The following is a 17,996-nucleotide window of genomic DNA, read 5'->3' on the forward strand; positions in this document are numbered from 1 at the left end:
TAAACTGTAGTATATTCAAGCAAAGGAACAGAACAGTGACAACAAATAGTTAACTCTGATTTGCTGTAACTCAAGTGGGAAAATGTGGAAAAACCGTATTGAGAAAAAAAGAGATTCCAATAACAAGTACTCTATGGTTACAACCAATAAAGTGTATGTGTGGGAAGAAAATAAAGTGGGCCACTCCTCTATTAATGAAACAAACCACATAAACCTTTCTTTATTAGGACGTAGGTATGATACAACGATAATGTTTATGTAGTACTTTGTGTGTCAGGCGTTCTAAGAATCTTACACTTATTACCATATTTATCTTCGATTAGATAACTCCTAGGAGGTCGTATCTTACAAATATGAAAATCAGAAGACAGAAGCATGGAGAGGTTATAGAATTTGTCCCTAGTCACACAACCACTAACATGTAGAGACAGGCCTCATACCTAGGTAGTCTGGCTCCAGTGTCCTTACCCAACTACCCACCATACAAACCTTTGCCGTCACAGTGATGCTACATATCAGAGGCTGATACACGATGTATGAACCTGCTCCTCAAACTGAAGTTCACATACCCCTGGCTTAGCAGTCAAAAGACAAACAAGACTCATTTACTGGGATTGTCAATTTAGTTTGAGAACTTGAAGCAATTACCTTTTTTTTCTTAAAAAGCAAAGCAAACATTTACAGGAATATTGATTTTGCTCTCATGGCTGCTTCAGGTTCTAGACCTTATCCTTTCTGGAATGAAGAGTAATAAGTGATAACATGCAAACATGCTCCATAAATTGTCAAGGATGATACACTTTTGGAAAATAAAACAATCTAATTCAATACAAAAATCCTACCTTGGTACTCCTGGACAGTCTGAATCTTGTAACAGTGCCAAACTGGGAGAAATATGCTCGGATCTGGGTTTCATAAAGCGACGGAGGTAAGTGGCCCACATAGATCACTCCAGGAGTAAGTTTTTGTTTCTCCTGTTGCTGAAGACACAAAGACCAGGCAAATATTTTCTTTGTAATAAGAAGTCACAATGCAACAAAACTTGTGAAACTTCTTGCTCTCAGTCTAAGACAAGAGGTCAAGAACCTACTCTGTATTTCCACTTACCATAACACACTAAAGAATTAGCTGTTTAGACACAGAGAACAGACTAATGGTTGCCAAGGGTGGGGGAGGGATGCATTGGGAGGGTGGGGTTAGCAGATGCAAACTATTATATAGAGAATGGATAAACAACAAGGTCCTCCTGTATAGCACAGGGAACTGCATTCAATATCCTGTGATAAACCATAGTGGAAAAAATATGGAAAAAAAATATATATGTATATACACACATACACATATACATATAACTGAATCACTTCGCTGTACAGCAGAAATTAACACAACACTGTAAATCAACTATACCTCAATAAAAATAAAGGTTAAAAAAAAAATTGGCTGTGTAATATCTATCTCCCCAAGAGGACAACCATCAAGCAGTAGGCGGTCTTCTCAGCCTCCCACTCCCAGCCCGGACTGCCAACTCCTAGGCAGCAAACGGAGCTTGGCAAATACTGTCTTTTAAGAATTCCAAAACCACTAACCGGGCAAACGAACCTCCCCAGTTCGGGGGCAAGGCGGAAGCAGGACGGCTCCGGGGTGAGGCTGATCCGCGAGCGGGACGAGGGCCGACCCAGCGGCTGGCTCTCCTCTCCTCTCCTCGTGCACCCCTCCCCCATACCCACCCCTTACCCCCCGGAGGACCCTAAGGCCCACGGCCCAACCGCGTCTTTTCTCGGTCCTCCCGGGGAAACCTCGGCCTCCTACCTCATGAGGTCCGGGCCCGCCCGGGGTGACCCCAGACGAAGCACAGGCGTGGGGAGGCCGAGGCGCGCCGGGCAGGACCCCCAGACCCCGTCCGTCGCCTCCCCTCGCGGCCCGGGCCGCGCTGGCCGCTCACCTTGCTTGCGCGCCGGCGAACCTGTGCCACCTCCTTCTTAAACTTGGTATCCTCCTGCGGGTTCAGGGACAGGAGCGGCTTGGCCGGGCCAGTGAAGGCCGCCATGTCACCAGCTCGCAGGCGAAAAAGTCGCACGCGGCGCTCCCAGAAGCGCCGAGCCCTCTGCTTCCCCAAAGCGGAAGTGACGTCAGGGGCCTGGGGCGGGGCTTGGGGCGCGGTGCAGGGGCGGGGCCTGGGGCGCCGCGTTCTCAGCGCGGCCAGAGAGCGGAAGGGGCTGCTTGTTTGGCCGGTGCTGCAGGGCATGTCCAGGGTTGACGCCCTTTGGAGGTGTTCCCTCGGCCTGCTGCTCAGTATTTCGGCAGCCTGCCCGCCCGTGGTTCCACCCGTCCGCTGAGGTCAGCCCTGTGGCCAGGTGCTCGACTTGGAAGGGCCTTTGTACGCTGATCTCATCCTTTAGTAAGGACCTCATCTTCTCTTGTCTCTGTTGTAGGAGATGCTTTTTCCTCTTTGCATTGTTGCAGGGCAGGCATCTTGGCTGTTCTCAAAGTTAGATATTTGATGTATGAGTCAGATACTGGCCTCTGTGTCCCCCAGAGGGGGACTGACCAAGAGGATACAGACCAAGTTCTATGGTTCCCTGAAGGCCCCTCCCTTGGGTGTGTGTGTGAACAACCCTCTCTTTCCCAGGCTTGAATCCCTGACTTATCTCGGAGTTCCTATGGGGAGCGGAGGGGAGGAGCAAAGACGGGAAGAAGGCAAACTGGCAATTCTTTTCTGGGAGTTTCCCCTCTCGAATCTTCTCAGTCCCCTCCAGGAATTCCTGGCCCCCAAAGAATCAGGTGGTGACCCAAGGCTTTGCAAAATTGAAAGAGCATATGGACTGCCGATTCTGATTCCTAGGTCGGGGGCAGGGCCCTAGGTTTTGTGTCTCTCACAAGCTCCCAGGTGAGGCTGATGCTCCGAGGATTACACTTTGAGTATCAGGAGTAGAGATACGGGGAACTGATCTCTGAACCGGGTTGAAATGCGTCCCCCCAAAAGATATGTTCAAGTCTTTACCCCAGTACCTGTGATGCGAGCAGGGTCTTTGCAGATGTAATCAAGTTCAGATGAGGTCGTGCTGGAGAAAGTTGGACCCTAATCCAATGACTAATGGCCTTATAGTAAGAAGGACGTTTGGGGACACACACACACACAGGGAGAATGCCGCGTGAGGACAGAGGCAGAGGTTGGAGTGATGCTGTTGGAAGCTAAGGAACGCCAAGGATTGCTGGCAACCACAGGAATCTGGGAAGAGGTAAAGGAGGATTCTTCCCTAGAGCCTTCAAGAGCATGGCCCTACCAGCATCTGGAACTTGGATTTCTAGCCTCCAGAACTGTGAGAGAAGACATTTCTGTTTTAAGCCATTCCATTTGTGATCATTTGTAATGGCAGCCCTAGGAAGCGAATACAGTTACCATATTTGGTGCAGCCTGAAATGGTTTTCTGAGGAAAATACTTTGATTGGTCCTGGACCTGTCTTGGCCTGTTAGGGCCAGGTGCTGCAGGAAATCCTAGATGTTCACAGAAGGCTACCAGGCCACCCTCTCCATGGCCTTCACCAGACCACAGAAGTCAGCCCTTAACTGGGGACAGGGTCTCTCAGCCCCTGGATCACACCGCAGCCCAGACAGGACCTGTTTCATTTCCCCGCTTCTGAGTCTGGGTCATTTCACAGCACCTTCCAGTGACATACGCTTTGGCCCTGCTGGGGACCATCTTATTCTGCTGTTCCTCGGCTGCCCAGGGCCCAAGGGTCACTCTGGGACCTGGGCAGGTGGTCACGGGAGCTGATGTGGCATCCTGGTCAGAGAGTCCAGAAACCCCCCGGCCTTGTGCCTGGGGAGATTGTCCTCCTCTCAGGTGGGGCCTCAGTCTTCTCAGCCATGAAGAAGACTTTGGGTGAGATGATTGTTAGGTCTCCTGGGGTAGGGGTCGGGAAGTCTGCACTCTTTAGTGGCAGCAGCAACACTACTAACGATCAGGCGGGCAGCTGGCCTTCTGCGTGCCCCAGGTGATAGGCTACTGTCGCTATGTTTGTCCTTCCACCCTCCCTCCCTCCCTCCGTTCCTTTCTTCCTTCTTTCTGATTTTGTATGTAGGCGGGGAGGCTGCTTGGGTGGGATGGCTCTCACTGAGCTGGACCGTCCCGTACACACTGCCTTTGCATCCTGTCCCCAGCACACGTTGCCAGGGCCACCCCAGCCCTCCCCGCCTGGGCACTTAACAACCCACATGTCTCCAGGCACTTCCGCAGACCCCTGATTGGACGGTTGAGTGTGCTCACTGCAGGTCTCTCCCCTCCTTTTCCCCCACTGCCCTCCCATATCTGCTGGGACAGAATAGCGGCATGTCTTTCCCATGGTGCCACCATCACCACCTATGGGCTGGGGGCCCAGCATGGCGAGGGCTGCTGCCTGGGATTTGAGGTGGGGCTGGCGGCAGAGTGGGACCAGCTGCAGAGCGAGGAGGGATGTGCTGAGTGTCCGGGCAGCTGGGCCTTGGGAGGAGAGGGCTCTGCGGGGCGGTCCTGAGAGGGGAGCCAGTGGGCACCGGCAGGGGCCGAGGTGCCTGCCCAGCCCTGCCCACTTTCCTCCTCCCCTGCTCTCCCCCCTTTCCATTGCTCTGCCTGGTCCCTGCAGGGCCGTCCAACATGCCACCCCTGGGACGTGGGCCCAGCTACCAGAGTCAGCCTGCTTGGCTCTACCCCTTGCCCCTTGCTCAGGCACAGGGCTTCTGGGCATGGAACTGAAAGGGACAATTTTAGGGGAAGAGGTGGGGAGCAGTTCTCATCTGTGTCACCCGGCTCAACAGTGGAGCCTCAATGCATGTCACCTGACAAACTAAAAATTCAGTCTGCAGACCATTTAGGGCCACATGACCTGAGGCTGGGAGGGACATTTTTTCCTCTGTCCTGTAGATGACTGTCACCTGGGCCACATCCTGCCCTGTGCTGGGTTTAACATCATGCACAGCCCCAAATCCAGACCCCGAGTGTGGCAGTGACCCTGGCAAAGCTGGGTGGACCGGCGGGGGGATGGGGGTGGGGAGAGTGGAGAGTGGGGCCTGCCTAGAGGGTCCAGGTTCCCTCTGAAAATCCGTGGACTGACTCACCAATGCCCTCGTTCATCCCAGGATCCTTTCCTGCCTTCAGTGGGGCTGTGGGTCATGGTGTCCTGGGTCCTGCAGTCTGAATCCTGGTGCCCTCTTCCCAGCCTGTGTTAATCATGTTTGTATTTTCTGATGTTTTGACACCTTAAAAAGCTTGCTGACGGTTTGGGGTTAGCAGGTGCAAACTATTATATCTAGAATGCATAAACAACAAGGTCCTACTGTAGAGCACAGGGAACTCTATTCAATATCCTGCAATAAACCATAATGGAAAAGAATATGTGTATATATATATATATATATATATATATACACACACACATATATGGATCACTTTACTATACACCAAAAACTAACACAACATTGTAAATCAATTACACTTCAATAAAGAAAAAAAAAAGCTTGCTGGCTGCAGAGAGACTGTCCTCCCAGTGCTAGCCAATTGCTAGAGACAGCAAAGGGCTCAGCCTGGAGCATCTCCTTACCTGACTCTCACACACCAAGCCAATATCCCCTCCCCTAAATCATGCCAAGGCAAGGTACCAGGCAACTTGAGACCACTCCTATAGCCTGAAGTCCACCAGAAGGATTCACATTGGCCAGTCCTGAGCTCATCGCCCTGCCCTGCCCCGCCCTGCCCCGCCCTGCCCTGCCCTGCCCGTGGCCACAGGGACACAGGGACACAGGCTCTGGCTTGGCTTTCCCTTACTCCTGCTCCTCCTTCCTGACCAAACCTGGTGCTTCCCCGTGTGGCCCTGCCTGGCACGGTGTGCCCTGTCTTCTCAGGAGACGCAAGGAATAAATTCTTCTGTCAATGGCACTGGCCTCTCTAGCTGTCATTATGTCAGCTCTATAAATTAAAATCTCCTGCTTACACAGCCCAAGGCCCATCTCTTTTTTCTCTCTCTGCACTGACTCCCTAACCCCTTCTCCTGTTCTCAGACTGCAGGCCACATCTCCCAACCAGACTTCTGTTTCTCCCTTCTTGCCCTTCAAGGAACCTTGCAGACGTGCACCACCCATGACCTTGTCTGCAGTACTATTAAATAAGGTATAATTTCACCCTTAAATTAGCCCAGAATGTCTACAGTGTTAATATTCACACTGGGGAGAGAGCAGCCAAGCTGGCTCCTTCAGGCCCTGGTGGGCAGGGGAATGAAAATGAAATCAAGCTCTTTGCAGAGGGATTTGGCAAAATATTTCACGAACTTTAAAAACAGGAGACTTATCAAAAGAATGATCTTATTATCATTTTTAAATTTCTAACTTTAATTTTTTTAATTGAAGTATAGTTGACTTACAACATTGTATTAATTTCAGGTGTACAATTGGTAATTTGACATTTTAATAGGTTATACTCTGTATAGAGTTATTATAAAATTTTGGCTTTTTCACTGTGCTGTACATTACATCCCTGGTAACTTATCTATTTATTTAGTTTTAACTTACCTATTTCATATCTTGTAGTTTGTACCTCTTAATCCCCTTATCCATTTTGCCCCTCCCCCCACCTCTCTCCTCCCTGGCAACCACCAGTTGGTTCTCTGTATCTGTTTGTCTGTTTCTGCCTTGCTATGTTTGATCATGTTTTATTTTTTAGATTCCACATATAAGTGATATTATATAGTATTTGTCTTTCTTTGCCTGACTTATTTCACTGAGCATAATACCCTCCAGGTCAACCAATGTTGTCACATTTGGTAAAATTTATTCTTTTTTTTATGGCTGAGTAGTATGCCATTGCATCTACATACCACATCTTCTTTATCCATTCATCCGTTGATGGACACTTAGGTTGCTTCCATATTTTGGCTATTGTAACTAGTGCTGCTATGAACATTGGGGTGCATGTATCTTTTCAAATTTGTGTTTTTGTTTTCTTTGGATAAATACCCAGGACTGGAATTGCTGGATTGTATGCTAGTTCTATTTTTAATTTTTGATAAATTTCCATAGTGTTCTCCATAGTGCCTCCACCAATTTACATTCCCACCACCAGCATAGGAGTTTCACTTTTCTCCACATCCTCACCAACACCTGTTATCTCGTCTTTTTTTAAAAAAATAAATTTATTTATTTATTTATTTTTGGTTGTGTTGGGTCTTTGTCGCTGTGCGGGCTTTCTCTAGTTCTCTAGTTGCGGCGAGCGGGGGCTACTCCTTGCTGTGGTGTGCCGCCTTCTCATTGTGGTGGCTTCTCTTGTTGCAGAGCAAGGGCTCTAGGCACGTGGGCTCAGTAGTTGTGGCTGGTGGACTCTAGAGTGCAGGCTCAGTAGTTGTGGCGCATGGGCTTAGTTGCTCTGTGGCATGTGGGATCTTCCCGGACCAGGGCTCAAACCTGTGTCCCCTGCATTGGCAAATGGATTCTTAACCACTGCGCCACCAGGGAAGTCCCTTTTTTCTTTTTCATATAGCCATTCTCACAGGTGTGAGGTGATATATTATTGTGGTTTTGATTTGCATTTCCCTGATGATATCTTTTCATGTGCCTGTTGCCCATCTGTATATCAAAAGGAAATGATTTTACATACTGATAAGGGCTTACGAAGACTTTCATCACAATGCTATTTATAATAGAAAGAACCGGAATAGCCCATAAGGGACTGACTGTGTTAATAAACAGGACATGTCCATTCCACCAAAAACAAACAAAAAAATTCACATTAACAATGTCTGCATTTCAAAAATTATTTTTAAAAATGGTAAAAAATGAGAAAATGTTAATTTTTAAGTAATAAGGATTACTAGAATTGAATGAGAAAGATGAAAACTTTATAGTAAGATGTGCAAAAAGCACAGCGAATTCCCAAAAGAAATTTCAATATATATATGATGATAATAGCATGGTGATGAAAACAACTCATTTAGATTACAGCTTCATCTTGTAATAGCTGCATATGACCTTAGGCAAGTCAATTAATCTGTTAACATAGTAACATCATTTATAAGATAAAAATAGTATCAAATTCGCAGAAGTATATTGGAGATAAAATATGACCTTTCATGTAAAGTTTTAGAATAACGTCTGGCGCAAAGCAAACAATAAACTATCATTTAGTTGATATAAGTAATCATTTAAATTCATATGGAGTGTACTCTACACACACATACACATTTGTATTTGTAGGGTAGATGTATGGAATAACTTCAAGGTTAAACAAGAAATCATTACAGCCCATGCCTCAAGGAAGGGGAATGAGGGAAGGTAGTAGTTGAGAAGGAGAGAAACTTCCCACCCGGCACGCTTAAAAATTCATATAATCTAAAAAAAGGCAACACAATCCTACAGAGAAGTTAAAATTTAAGAAAAATTTCACTTTCAATCCATCCCCTTAATTACAGTCCCGCATACACTTTTAACTTACCCGAGTATTTTTTTGCAGAAACGAATGTACTGTTTCCCTTTTTACGAAGACTGCAATCTACATTCTTTTTATGCGTACCCTTCAGTGTCGAAGCATCTTCCCGCCAACTGCTGTTGGATAAAACACCATGTACAGTAGTCAGCCCTCCGTATCTGCGGTTCCGCACCGCAAATTCGACCAACCCCAGGTAGAAATATTCAAAAACAAAATTCCAAAGCTCCGAAAAGCAAAGCTTGAATTTGCGTGCACCAGCAACTATGTACATATTATTCGCAGTGTATTTACAACTATTTACTTAATGCATTTTATTAGGTATAACAACTAATACCTAATTACAAGTAAGCAAAGTATTACAGGAGGATGTGCGTAGGTTATACTCAAATGCTACGCCATTTCAAATAAGGGACTTGAGGATCCTCAGATTTTGGCATCGTGCAGGGCTCCTGGCACCAAACACCCAACGAGACAAGGGGGTGGACTTCACGAGCTAATAGCGGGATGCCCCACACCTCTAAACCCAAGCCCCAGCCCTCAGGCCCACGTGGTCCGAGGACCCCTTCCCGGGCTGTTTTCGGTGATGCCTGTCGGAAGAGCCCGGCCCACCTTGCTATGCCTTCCGGGCAGCGCCTCAGGCAGAGCGGCGGACAGCCCGGCCTTCTGCGCGCCGTGGGCCTGGGAGGACCCCAGCGACAGCCCCAGCGCAGGGCCCGGTGGACGCGGCCGCGGTGGTGGCGGGCGTTGTGACTGACGGCGCCGGTTGTCTCCCGAACAAACTCGGCTGGCCACCCTCGCCGCCCTGGCTGACACTCGTGCGGCCGGCGCCATGTCTGTGAGCGAGATCTTCGTGGAGCTGCAGGGCTTTTTGGCTGCCGAGCAGGACATCCGAGAGGCGAGCCCCCTCTCTCCCCATCCCCTTTCCCTCTCCTTGCCTAGCTGGGCCGCGACGCCCGGCCCTCCTCCGTCGCTCAGATTCGAGCGGTGGGGAAGCCTCCGGGGGTGGGTTGCTCCCGTCTTGTTTTGGCTCAGGGCACTTCCCTCCCCCGGCCCCCGATTCTGCTGCCAGGTCCTGGTTCCCTGTGTTCGGGGCTCGGTTCCTTGGCATCACCTACCTTATTTGGGTGTCAGTTTTCCTCCTTTTTAGCGTATGATTATGTCGAAGCCTCAGTTAGCGCTTGGGACTCAGACGACACGTGTTTGTTGTGTTTGTTTATTGGTGTCTTAAAAGCACGTGTGCCCTTCTCTTTAAAACTCTCCTATGGTTTCTCATTCCACGTAGGATAAAAATCCAGACTACTGTGGCTCACAGGTCTCTCTCTCCAGTCTCATTTTACGCCTTCTTCCGTTGTGTGTTTTGCTCAGTTTACCTCCCTTTTATTCCTCTAGTTCCCCAAATAGCTTCCTGCCTCAGGACTTTTGCACGTACTGCTTACTTTTCCCGGAATGCACTATTTTCCCAGTTTTTTCCTGGTTATCTCGTGTTCACCTCCTTGATGTCAAAATGTAAATAATTTTTTACCCTGTTATGTTAACTTCTAGTAGTGCGTTACCATTAAAAAAAATTGTGTGATGGTTATTTTTTAAACGCCTCCCCCGTTAGACTCTAAAGGAAGGAAGGGACTGCCTGCTTGGTTCCTCAGTAGTTACACAGTGCCTAAAAATGTGCTCAGTGAATATTTGTAAAATGAATGAATGAAAAATACCCGATCCTTGTATTGCGTTTCATTCTTCTCTTGTTGGTTTACGTGTGGGTGCCTCATCTCCTTTAGTGTTGGAGTGGGATATTTTGGGTGAGTGGGTGGCAATTAGCCTTTGAAGTCTATATCAGGAATCTAAAGCTTTTTAGTGACTTCCTGAAGGTCTCACAGAGGAAGTAAGTGGAAAAGTCAGAATTCAAATCTGGATATTTTGTGCACCATTCATGTCCTTGTAAAGGTTGCTAGTGTTTTGAATCTACGTGAAGGTGTCATAGATCAAATATGCTATTTAGTATATTTGGTTTGAGGCTATGATAATATAATGATTATGTTGGATTTATTTGATATTTTCATCTTTAATTCTTTCTAGGAAATCCGAAAAGTTGTACAGAGTTTAGAACAAACAGCTCGAGAGATTTTAACGCTACTGCAAGGGGTCCATCAGGGTGCTGGGTTTCAGGACAGTAAGTTCTTTGTTTTGATTTTGAAGGTTTTTATCCAATTTATTGATCTCTCATTTAAAGAGTTAATTTACATCCAGAAGACATATCAAATCTGTATTATTTACTCTGAAAAATGTCTCTCATGCTTTATGGTGAGTAAAAATTGGTGAAGTGGGTGAGTTGATCATTTTACAGGTTTCCAGAATTCTGTGTATTTTGATATTCTAGTTTCACGTAGGTGGAAATAGGAATGTTTTCTCCTGTGATAGAGTTATACTGATGATAATTGTGGTAGTTTCATAGCTGTCTTGTGTATCTAGCAACTTTTATCTGGCTCTTTTTCTTAAACCCAGTCTTTCAGTCATTGAAAATAATTTAATATGCATTTGTAGATAATGAAATGGCCAGTGTAAAATGTTGTCAATGTGTTTACAGTCAGCTCTTCTTTGGGTATCAAGTACGAGAAGTTTAGACATGGAACCTCCATTGTAAGATGTAGTCAGCACAACTGAGAGACCTGAAATATAGTTTTAGAAAGATAATGATATAATGATGTAATTAACAGGTGTCAGGGGCAAGTCATTTTTCTAGGTGATACAGAGTTGGTCAGCCTGATTGAGAATAATTATAAAGCTGCCTTTTGACCAAATATGGGAGAAGCAGTCCAATTTTAGGCATCCTTTGGGGACTGACTAGGAAAGGCAGCTTAAAGATGAGGTTATTTATGATAGTTTACCAGTATGTTACCCAACATATTCCCTTTTAGCAATTTTTTGTTTGTTTATTTTTTAGTAGGGAAGCTAGATATGAAATTTTGAGAGCCAGATTGAAAGCAGAGCTGCATACCCTACATTTGGTCATGAGATTTTAAAAAAATTTCCAGGTAGACTACGTAGATTGTTAAGCAAGAAGTGTATTTGAAATCTGCTCAGTTTGTCATTATTATGTTTGATTATCTTTTTGTGATCAGTTCCAAAGAGGTGTTTGAAAGCTCGAGAACATTTTGGTACAGTAAAAACACATCTGATGTCTTTGAAGACCAAGTTTCCTGCTGAACAGTATTACAGGTTTGTAAGACAACTAACATCTTTTATAACGTTAAGTAAAAAAAGGCAAGAGAAAAATTATATGTACTAAAATGATTGCTTCGGTAAAAATCCCTCTACTTAGGAGAAGCAACAGAAAGGAAAAGGAACTGTTAATAGTGGTGGTATTTTAATGGTGACAAAATTGTTGATTTTATTTTTTTCTCCCTTTTACTTTCAAAATTTTCTTAAGGAACATGTATAATTTTTGCAATGAAAAGGTAATTAAAAAGAAAATATGTATTGTGTGAAGGTCAAAATAGAGAATTTCTTTTTAGTATATTCAAGTTACTTGTGAAGTTGGATGAACCCTATCTTTGCTGTTAAGGTTATGGGATTAAGTGGCAGTGTATGTGTGTGTGTATAAATATACTGAATATCGAATTTCACTGCCAAGTGACATATGTGGGTAATATGCCATATCTCCTTGAATGTACAACACTATTAATTTTAAGATACAATGTTATTTTTCATACCACTAGGGAAAAAATTTGTTGTTAATCATAATTGTGAAATGTAGATTGTACAATACATCATGATATCATAGATGTTAAACTGGGAAAAACTGAGTGTTGATGAAATATAGTAAATAGGAACCTAAACTTTTCTACTTATGCTTGCTTTCTCACTAGAGAAGATGTTCTTTTAAGACACGTTATAGGCAAGGAATAGTTAGGACATGTATGTGGGGAGTGGATAGTATAACCTCACAAGATTCTTTAAAGGTAGGGGCCCGCAAACTACTGTGGCCTTTTATATTTTATATAAATATATTTATATTTTAAAGAGTTGTTAAGAAAAAAAAAACAAATAAGAGTATGTGACAGAGACTGAAAGTGACCCACAAAGCCTCAATCACAGAAAAGGTTTGCTGACCCCTGCTGTAAGGTAATAACTGATGCTTAGAGAAGTAGGACAATAGAACTGGCAGGGTCTTTAGAGACCATGGTGTTTGGAGTTCACACACAGGCTGCCCTCTGGCTGATTTGGACCTCAGAATGTTTTGTTTGGCCTGGGTTTTGTTGAAAGATGGTTTTGAATTTGTTGCCACATTTGAAAATCAGGAGGCATAGCATAAATATCTAGGGGTTGTAAAATTTCTATTTCTTTTTCAGGCTCCTAGCTTGGTTTAACTGCAGTATCCCAAGGTTTTAAGTTCACCTGTTTAGTGACTACAAATGGTAGTTATTTCCTATGTGTGTGAATCAGGAGTTCCTTGATACCCTGCACTCAGTTCAGAGAATAACACAGTCAGGTGCTGAGGCTGATGTACAGTTGTGGCTCTCATCAATCTTCATTCGCCCACATTTATTTTTCTCAGAGCAGTGTTATTGTATTTACTGATTAAACTTCTAAAGCACAGTTGCTCTTGTCCATAGCCTTTGGTTGTAAAGTTTTGCATTCATCAAAATTGGACCATGCTTCTCATTCATTAAAATTATAGTAAGTAATTGTTATAAATTTGGACTGGCAAATCCAGTCCAGTGTACTTACGCTGAATCCATCTCATATACTTAAATGTCACATTGCTCTTACACGTTTTATAAGTTTTATTTGAAAATGGCCCCACTCCTCACATGTCTGGCCATGGCTGCCCCCGTTCTGTCTTTCTGACGCTGGTGCCTCACGCTCGCTGCAGGTTTCACGAGCACTGGAGATTTGTGCTACAGCGCCTGGTCTTCTTGGCAGCCTTCGTCGTGTACTTGGAGTCGGAGACCCTGGTGACTCGAGAGGCGGTCACGGAGATCCTTGGCAGTGAGTGTCCGCAGGCGTGTCTACCTGCAGGGCCAGCTGAGGTTTTGGCGGGGGGACTTTCTATTTATGGAAACAAATGAGAGCTAAATAGAAAACGGGTTACTTGGAAACAGAAAAACTAAAAATATGTAGTGGCTTGCTCTTTGTACTTGGGCATTCCTTTGAGTTTTTAAAAACATCAAGCCTACAGAAAAGTTGAAAGAACAGTGCAGTGAACCCCTGTGTACCCCTCACCTAGATCCTCTACTTGTTCACATTTTGGCCCATCTGCTTAGTCTCTTACTGTGTGTGCCTTGGGGGCACGTGTGAACTGTTTGAAAGCCGGGTGTAGAGACCATGACTTGTCATTTCAGTGCTTCAGCATGCACTTCTAAAAACAAAGGTATTCTCAGACATAACATATATTCTTGGTGGTATTATTATTATTATGTTTTTTGGTTGAAAATTTATTTATTATTTTTGGCTGCGTTGGGTCTTCATTGCTGCGTGTGGGCTTTCTCTAGTTGCGGCGAGCGGGGGCTACTCTTCATTGTGGTGCGCGGGCTTCTCATTGCAGTGGTTTCTCTTGTTGCGGAGCACGGGCTCTAGGCGCAGGGGCTCAGTAGTTGCGGCGCATGGGCTTAGTTGCTCCGCGGCATGGGGGATCTTCCTGGACCATGGCTCGAACCCATGTCCCCTGCATTGGCAGGCAGATTCTTAGCCACTGTGACACCAGGGAAGCCCTTTGGTGGTATTATATTTTGAAAGAAGAATGGAAGGAAAAATTGAATTCTGCTTGAGAGCATGAAAAGTCCACAGTGCCAAGGATATGTCCACATTCAAAAGATAGTTTTGAAGGACTGTTCCTTTTTCACTTTGAGAGAAATTACACGTGTGTGCATGTGTGTGTGTCTGTAGTTTAAAAAATTTTTAGGTGTAAGTTGTATTTCCATCACGACCTTGTCTTTGTTATATTTTCTAGTTGAGCCAGATCGGGAGAAGGGATTTCACCTGGATGTAGAAGATTATCTCTCAGGAGTTCTCATTCTTGCTAGTGAACTGGTAAGAAGCTTAGTGATTTGTCATTTGCTCTTTTGATTTTTCCACTTCATTGTCAGTTTTTTAAAATGGGTACAAAAATTCAGAAGCCTCGTTCTTTTCTAAGCCACCTGTCGGTCACAGGGTAGTCATTGACTGTGTACTGTGTGTGTTAGGTTTTGCTGGGATAGCGGTTCAGACGATGAGGTGGCTGTGCACACTTAACTATTGTGTGCATTTTTAGAAGATGAGAATACCTCCTTTCAAAGTAGTGGTGAGGCATATATTCCTGGTGACTGCATTAATTCATATAATTGTCTGGGGGAACAATTTAACTATATAACTGTATAAATTATTCTTGCCTTTATCTTCTTCACCTCCTGAGAAATTATCCTATAAAAGTAATTCAAAAGAAGAGAAAAAGCTGTTATAAAGGTGTTCACTATAACCTATTCATATTTATGAAAAGTTGGAGGCCACAGAAACTCCAACAAAAGGCCAATGATTTCTTAAGTTATTAAGTAAGTTAGTAAGATCAAGCAGTTGTCAGAACTGGAATTATGAGGGTTAGTATGGAGACGTGTTGCGGCCCACGGGCCTCGTGGCCGCGGCCAGGAGGAGGAGCCCTGCTGTGACATCCCTGCTTCTCTGTCCCGCAGTCGAGACTGTCGGTCAACAGCGTGACCGCTGGAGACTACTCCCGGCCCCTACACATCTCCACCTTCATCAATGAGCTGGATTCCGGCTTCCGCCTCCTCAACCTCAAAAACGACTCCCTGCGGAAGCGCTACGATGGCCTGAAGTATGACGTGAAGAAAGTGGAGGAGGTGGTCTACGACCTCTCCATCCGTGGCTTCAACAAGGAGACGGCAGCGGCCTGTGTGGAGAAGTAGGGGCTCTCCGCGCGCCCCGCTGACCCCAGCCCGGCGCCTCTCACGGTCGTTAGGATGCCCATCGCTAAACACCGCGCTTCATTTTCTTAACCGGTTGTGTGGTGTATCAGAGTTGAAACACTTTTTTGGGGGGTGAAAGAATAGCCTTTACAAGGACAGAGTTTTCTTTGTCGTTTCAGTGAATTTGCTGTGTAACTCAGTGTATTTCAGTTCTGTCAAAAAGTGTAAATGCCAACCTCTTGGTAAAGTTCTTTTCTTGCTTACCCTGATGCTGTCGATGTACTGATGGAGAGCTTTACTGTCTTGTTTGTGATTCTTCCAGGAGTGACCCTTGATGTTTTCTATATCCAAATTAGCCATCCATACCCAGGTATGCCCTGGATACCGTATAAAAATAGTTAACTCAAAAGGATGGTTGCCAAGCGAAGGACAAGTTATTTTATATTTTCCTTCCTCATTTTAAACCTTCTGAGTAAATCAGATGTTGAATTTTTTTGCAAGGGAAGTATAGCCCCAGGGTTCTTTCTCACTGCCATCAAAATATCAAAGATTAAACTGCAAAGTCAAGTTCAGCAGATTATTTGGGGACATTTTTGTATTAAGGATTGAGTAACATCATCTGGCTCTGCTTACCAGGTGGGGAGTAGGGGTAGTGTTTTAAAACACCTCTGTGTTCTGATGTTGCCTTAACATTCTGCTGTTGCAGCAGGTAAACATTGCGTCCACACACATCTTGAACTAACATTTCATATGATGTACTTCAGAGCTATGAAACTTTTTACCTAATAGCCAGGTAGACTTCTAGGTCTGGGAGTGTAAAGCCACTCAGCGGAGTTAATTCTCAACACCCTGACTGGTGATGTTCTGACTGAAGAATGCTGTGCTTTGTCTGGAAGTAAGAGAAAACCTTGAATTAAAAAACAAACAAACAAAAAAATTAGCTGATTTGGTCATGTTTTTTCGAGTAAGCAATTCTCTCAGGTGGTTGATTATTCCAACAGTCAGGTTTTACAGTTTTGGGCAAGTCACATGTATCTCATTGGCACCGCCCCCCTCCTAATTTTCAGGTGGTACTTGCCATGTAATTTTGCTGTTGAGATATTATTCAAATGGTGACTTAATCCACAGCATCTTGGAGCTCACTGAAGGGAAGGTGCCAGTGTGTCCAGAATAATAGGAAGTATTTAGAAGTGTCACCCTCTCATGCCTGATACGGGTTTGGGCTTCCTGTTTGTACAGTAGGATATCTGGCATGGCCATCAGAGCTGTTATCAGGCTGAGTTAAGGACTGATCACATTTTCCATCATGAGGAAAGAAGTAGAAATGAGACATAAATTGCTATGCATAGTTACATTTTAGAACAATTTTCTTGACAGCTCTTTCTGCAGAAGAATTTGGAAAGAAAAATGTTATGGAGTCTTAAAGTGCCTAGGATGGTCACCTCAAATGTGCAGTAATAGCACTGCCTGGACTGAGCATAAAAGGCTTTGAATTCCATGATCAGACACATGCAGTAAGTTTGATCATAGCTTTCTTTGCCTCTTTAAGTATCAGTTCTGCTTGAGAACAGTAAAGTTCTCGGCGGAAGTTGTGGATTTCACTTTTCACAAATAACGTTTTAAGTGGAGGAGCACATTCTGGTTTTATACTCCGTTCGGGGATGTACAAGTGTCACGTGTATGATTATTCTGTTGTGTGTGTTGCCGGCTTGTTGTAAAGCAATAAAAACAGTTTCTTTTTCTTTTTTTTTTTTTGGTCTTTTTGTCACTTAGTGTGCCGCCATGAGAACTCTTCTACATGGGCAGTAAGTTCTGAATGGTTTTTGAGGCTGAAGAAGACTGGGGTGATGAGCCCACACTGCTGTGTGGTAGAGTAGCCAAAAGACAGCAGCCACTGAGCTGTGTACTGTGAAGTGTAGGTAATGTTGCTGTGCTCTCCCCTGGTTGGGAAATAACTGGTATTTTAACCGAAGATGTTGAGAAGCCTTGGCTCTGGTTCCGGGACACCAAGATTGCTTTTTCCAGCTTTAGAAAATCAAGCAGGTTAGAGAAAATAGAGATGAGTTAGTGGATGCTTTCTTTATAGATACATTTATGAGGAGAAGATGAGAGCCCCGTAAATACTAGAAAGGATTTGCCCTGTCTTAAACTTGAACAATGAGTGATGCTTAAGAGAATTTAATAAAGAACAAAAGCTCCTTTGGCTGTGTTCTGAGACCTTGACTTGAGCAAGTGGCTACAGGGATGATTTGGATATGCAGGCTGCTCCTGCCATCGTTTCATGATTGTGCGCTCAGAAGTTGTAGCTTTCTTCTTCCGTGGTCTAGACCGAACTGTTTGTCCCAGGTAGCACATCACTGTCATGCCTCACACCAGAATAAGATTCTCCCTGAGCCTGAAACAGTTTCTTTTCTTAGTCACTGTAACAAGCATTAAACAAATAAAAACAAACCGTCCCCCTTCCCCCCATACAATAACATTTAAGGGAGGTGAAACTGACTGGGATGGTTGGCTGAATGAGGAAGGCGTGAAGGAGACGGAGGCATCCGGCCTAACTGTCAGGTTTCTGGTCTGGAAGCCTCCAGGAGGCTCAGGTGCTGCTAGCCAATGTGAGGCTCGTAGGGGGAAACGCGTGGCTCGAGGCGGCTGGACA

At 44.8% G+C, this 17,996-nt stretch overlaps 2 protein-coding genes across 4 annotated transcripts in view; one reads left to right on the forward strand and one right to left on the reverse strand.

The window, feature by feature from the left end:
• NIFK (nucleolar protein interacting with the FHA domain of MKI67) overlaps positions 1-2,118 on the reverse strand; it is an 11,779-nt gene extending 9,661 nt beyond the window's left edge. The window contains exons 1-2 of one of the 2 annotated variants that reach the window (XM_060153039.1): positions 1,943-2,118; positions 843-974 (exon numbers count right to left, since the gene is read on the reverse strand). In XM_060153039.1, the coding sequence (XP_060009022.1) occupies positions 843-974; positions 1,943-2,047 (237 nt within the window). In that variant the 5' untranslated portion in view covers positions 2,048-2,118. Of the gene's footprint in view, positions 1-842; positions 981-1,942 lie in introns of both variants that reach the window. The other variant, XM_060153038.1, reaches the window with a different exon arrangement.
• A 7,000-nt stretch (positions 2,119-9,118) lies between these two features.
• TSN (translin) lies at positions 9,119-17,087 on the forward strand. 2 transcript variants are annotated; one of them, XM_060153040.1, is made up of 6 exons: positions 9,124-9,345; positions 10,521-10,614; positions 11,564-11,660; positions 13,318-13,433; positions 14,395-14,474; positions 15,110-17,087. In XM_060153040.1, the coding sequence occupies exons 1-6, from the start codon at positions 9,280-9,282 to the stop codon at positions 15,341-15,343; spliced, it is 687 nt and encodes a 228-aa protein (XP_060009023.1). In that variant the 5' UTR covers positions 9,124-9,279; the 3' UTR covers positions 15,344-17,087. The 2 variants fall into 2 exon arrangements, with proteins under 2 accessions (XP_060009024.1, XP_060009023.1); XM_060153041.1 differs by lacking the exon at positions 14,395-14,474 and having other exon boundaries at positions 9,119-9,345; positions 15,110-15,318.
• The last annotated feature ends 909 nt before the right edge of the window (positions 17,088-17,996 follow it).

Source organism: Lagenorhynchus albirostris, chromosome 6 (genome assembly GCF_949774975.1).
Source record: "Lagenorhynchus albirostris chromosome 6, mLagAlb1.1, whole genome shotgun sequence".
Lineage (NCBI taxonomy): Eukaryota > Metazoa > Chordata > Mammalia > Artiodactyla > Delphinidae > Lagenorhynchus > Lagenorhynchus albirostris.

Bases quoted from the DNA above. Each gene is read 5' to 3' on its own strand.
- TSN (XM_060153040.1), top strand. From the start codon at position 9,280: ATGTCTGTGAGCGAGATCTTCGTGGAGCTGCAGGGCTTTTTGGCTGCC. The intron at 10,615-11,563 runs GTAAGTTCTTTG...TTTTGTGATCAG, and splicing joins GGGTGCTGGGTTTCAGGACA to TTCCAAAGAGGTGTTTGAAA. The intron at 13,434-14,394 runs GTGAGTGTCCGC...TATATTTTCTAG, and splicing joins GGTCACGGAGATCCTTGGCA to TTGAGCCAGATCGGGAGAAG.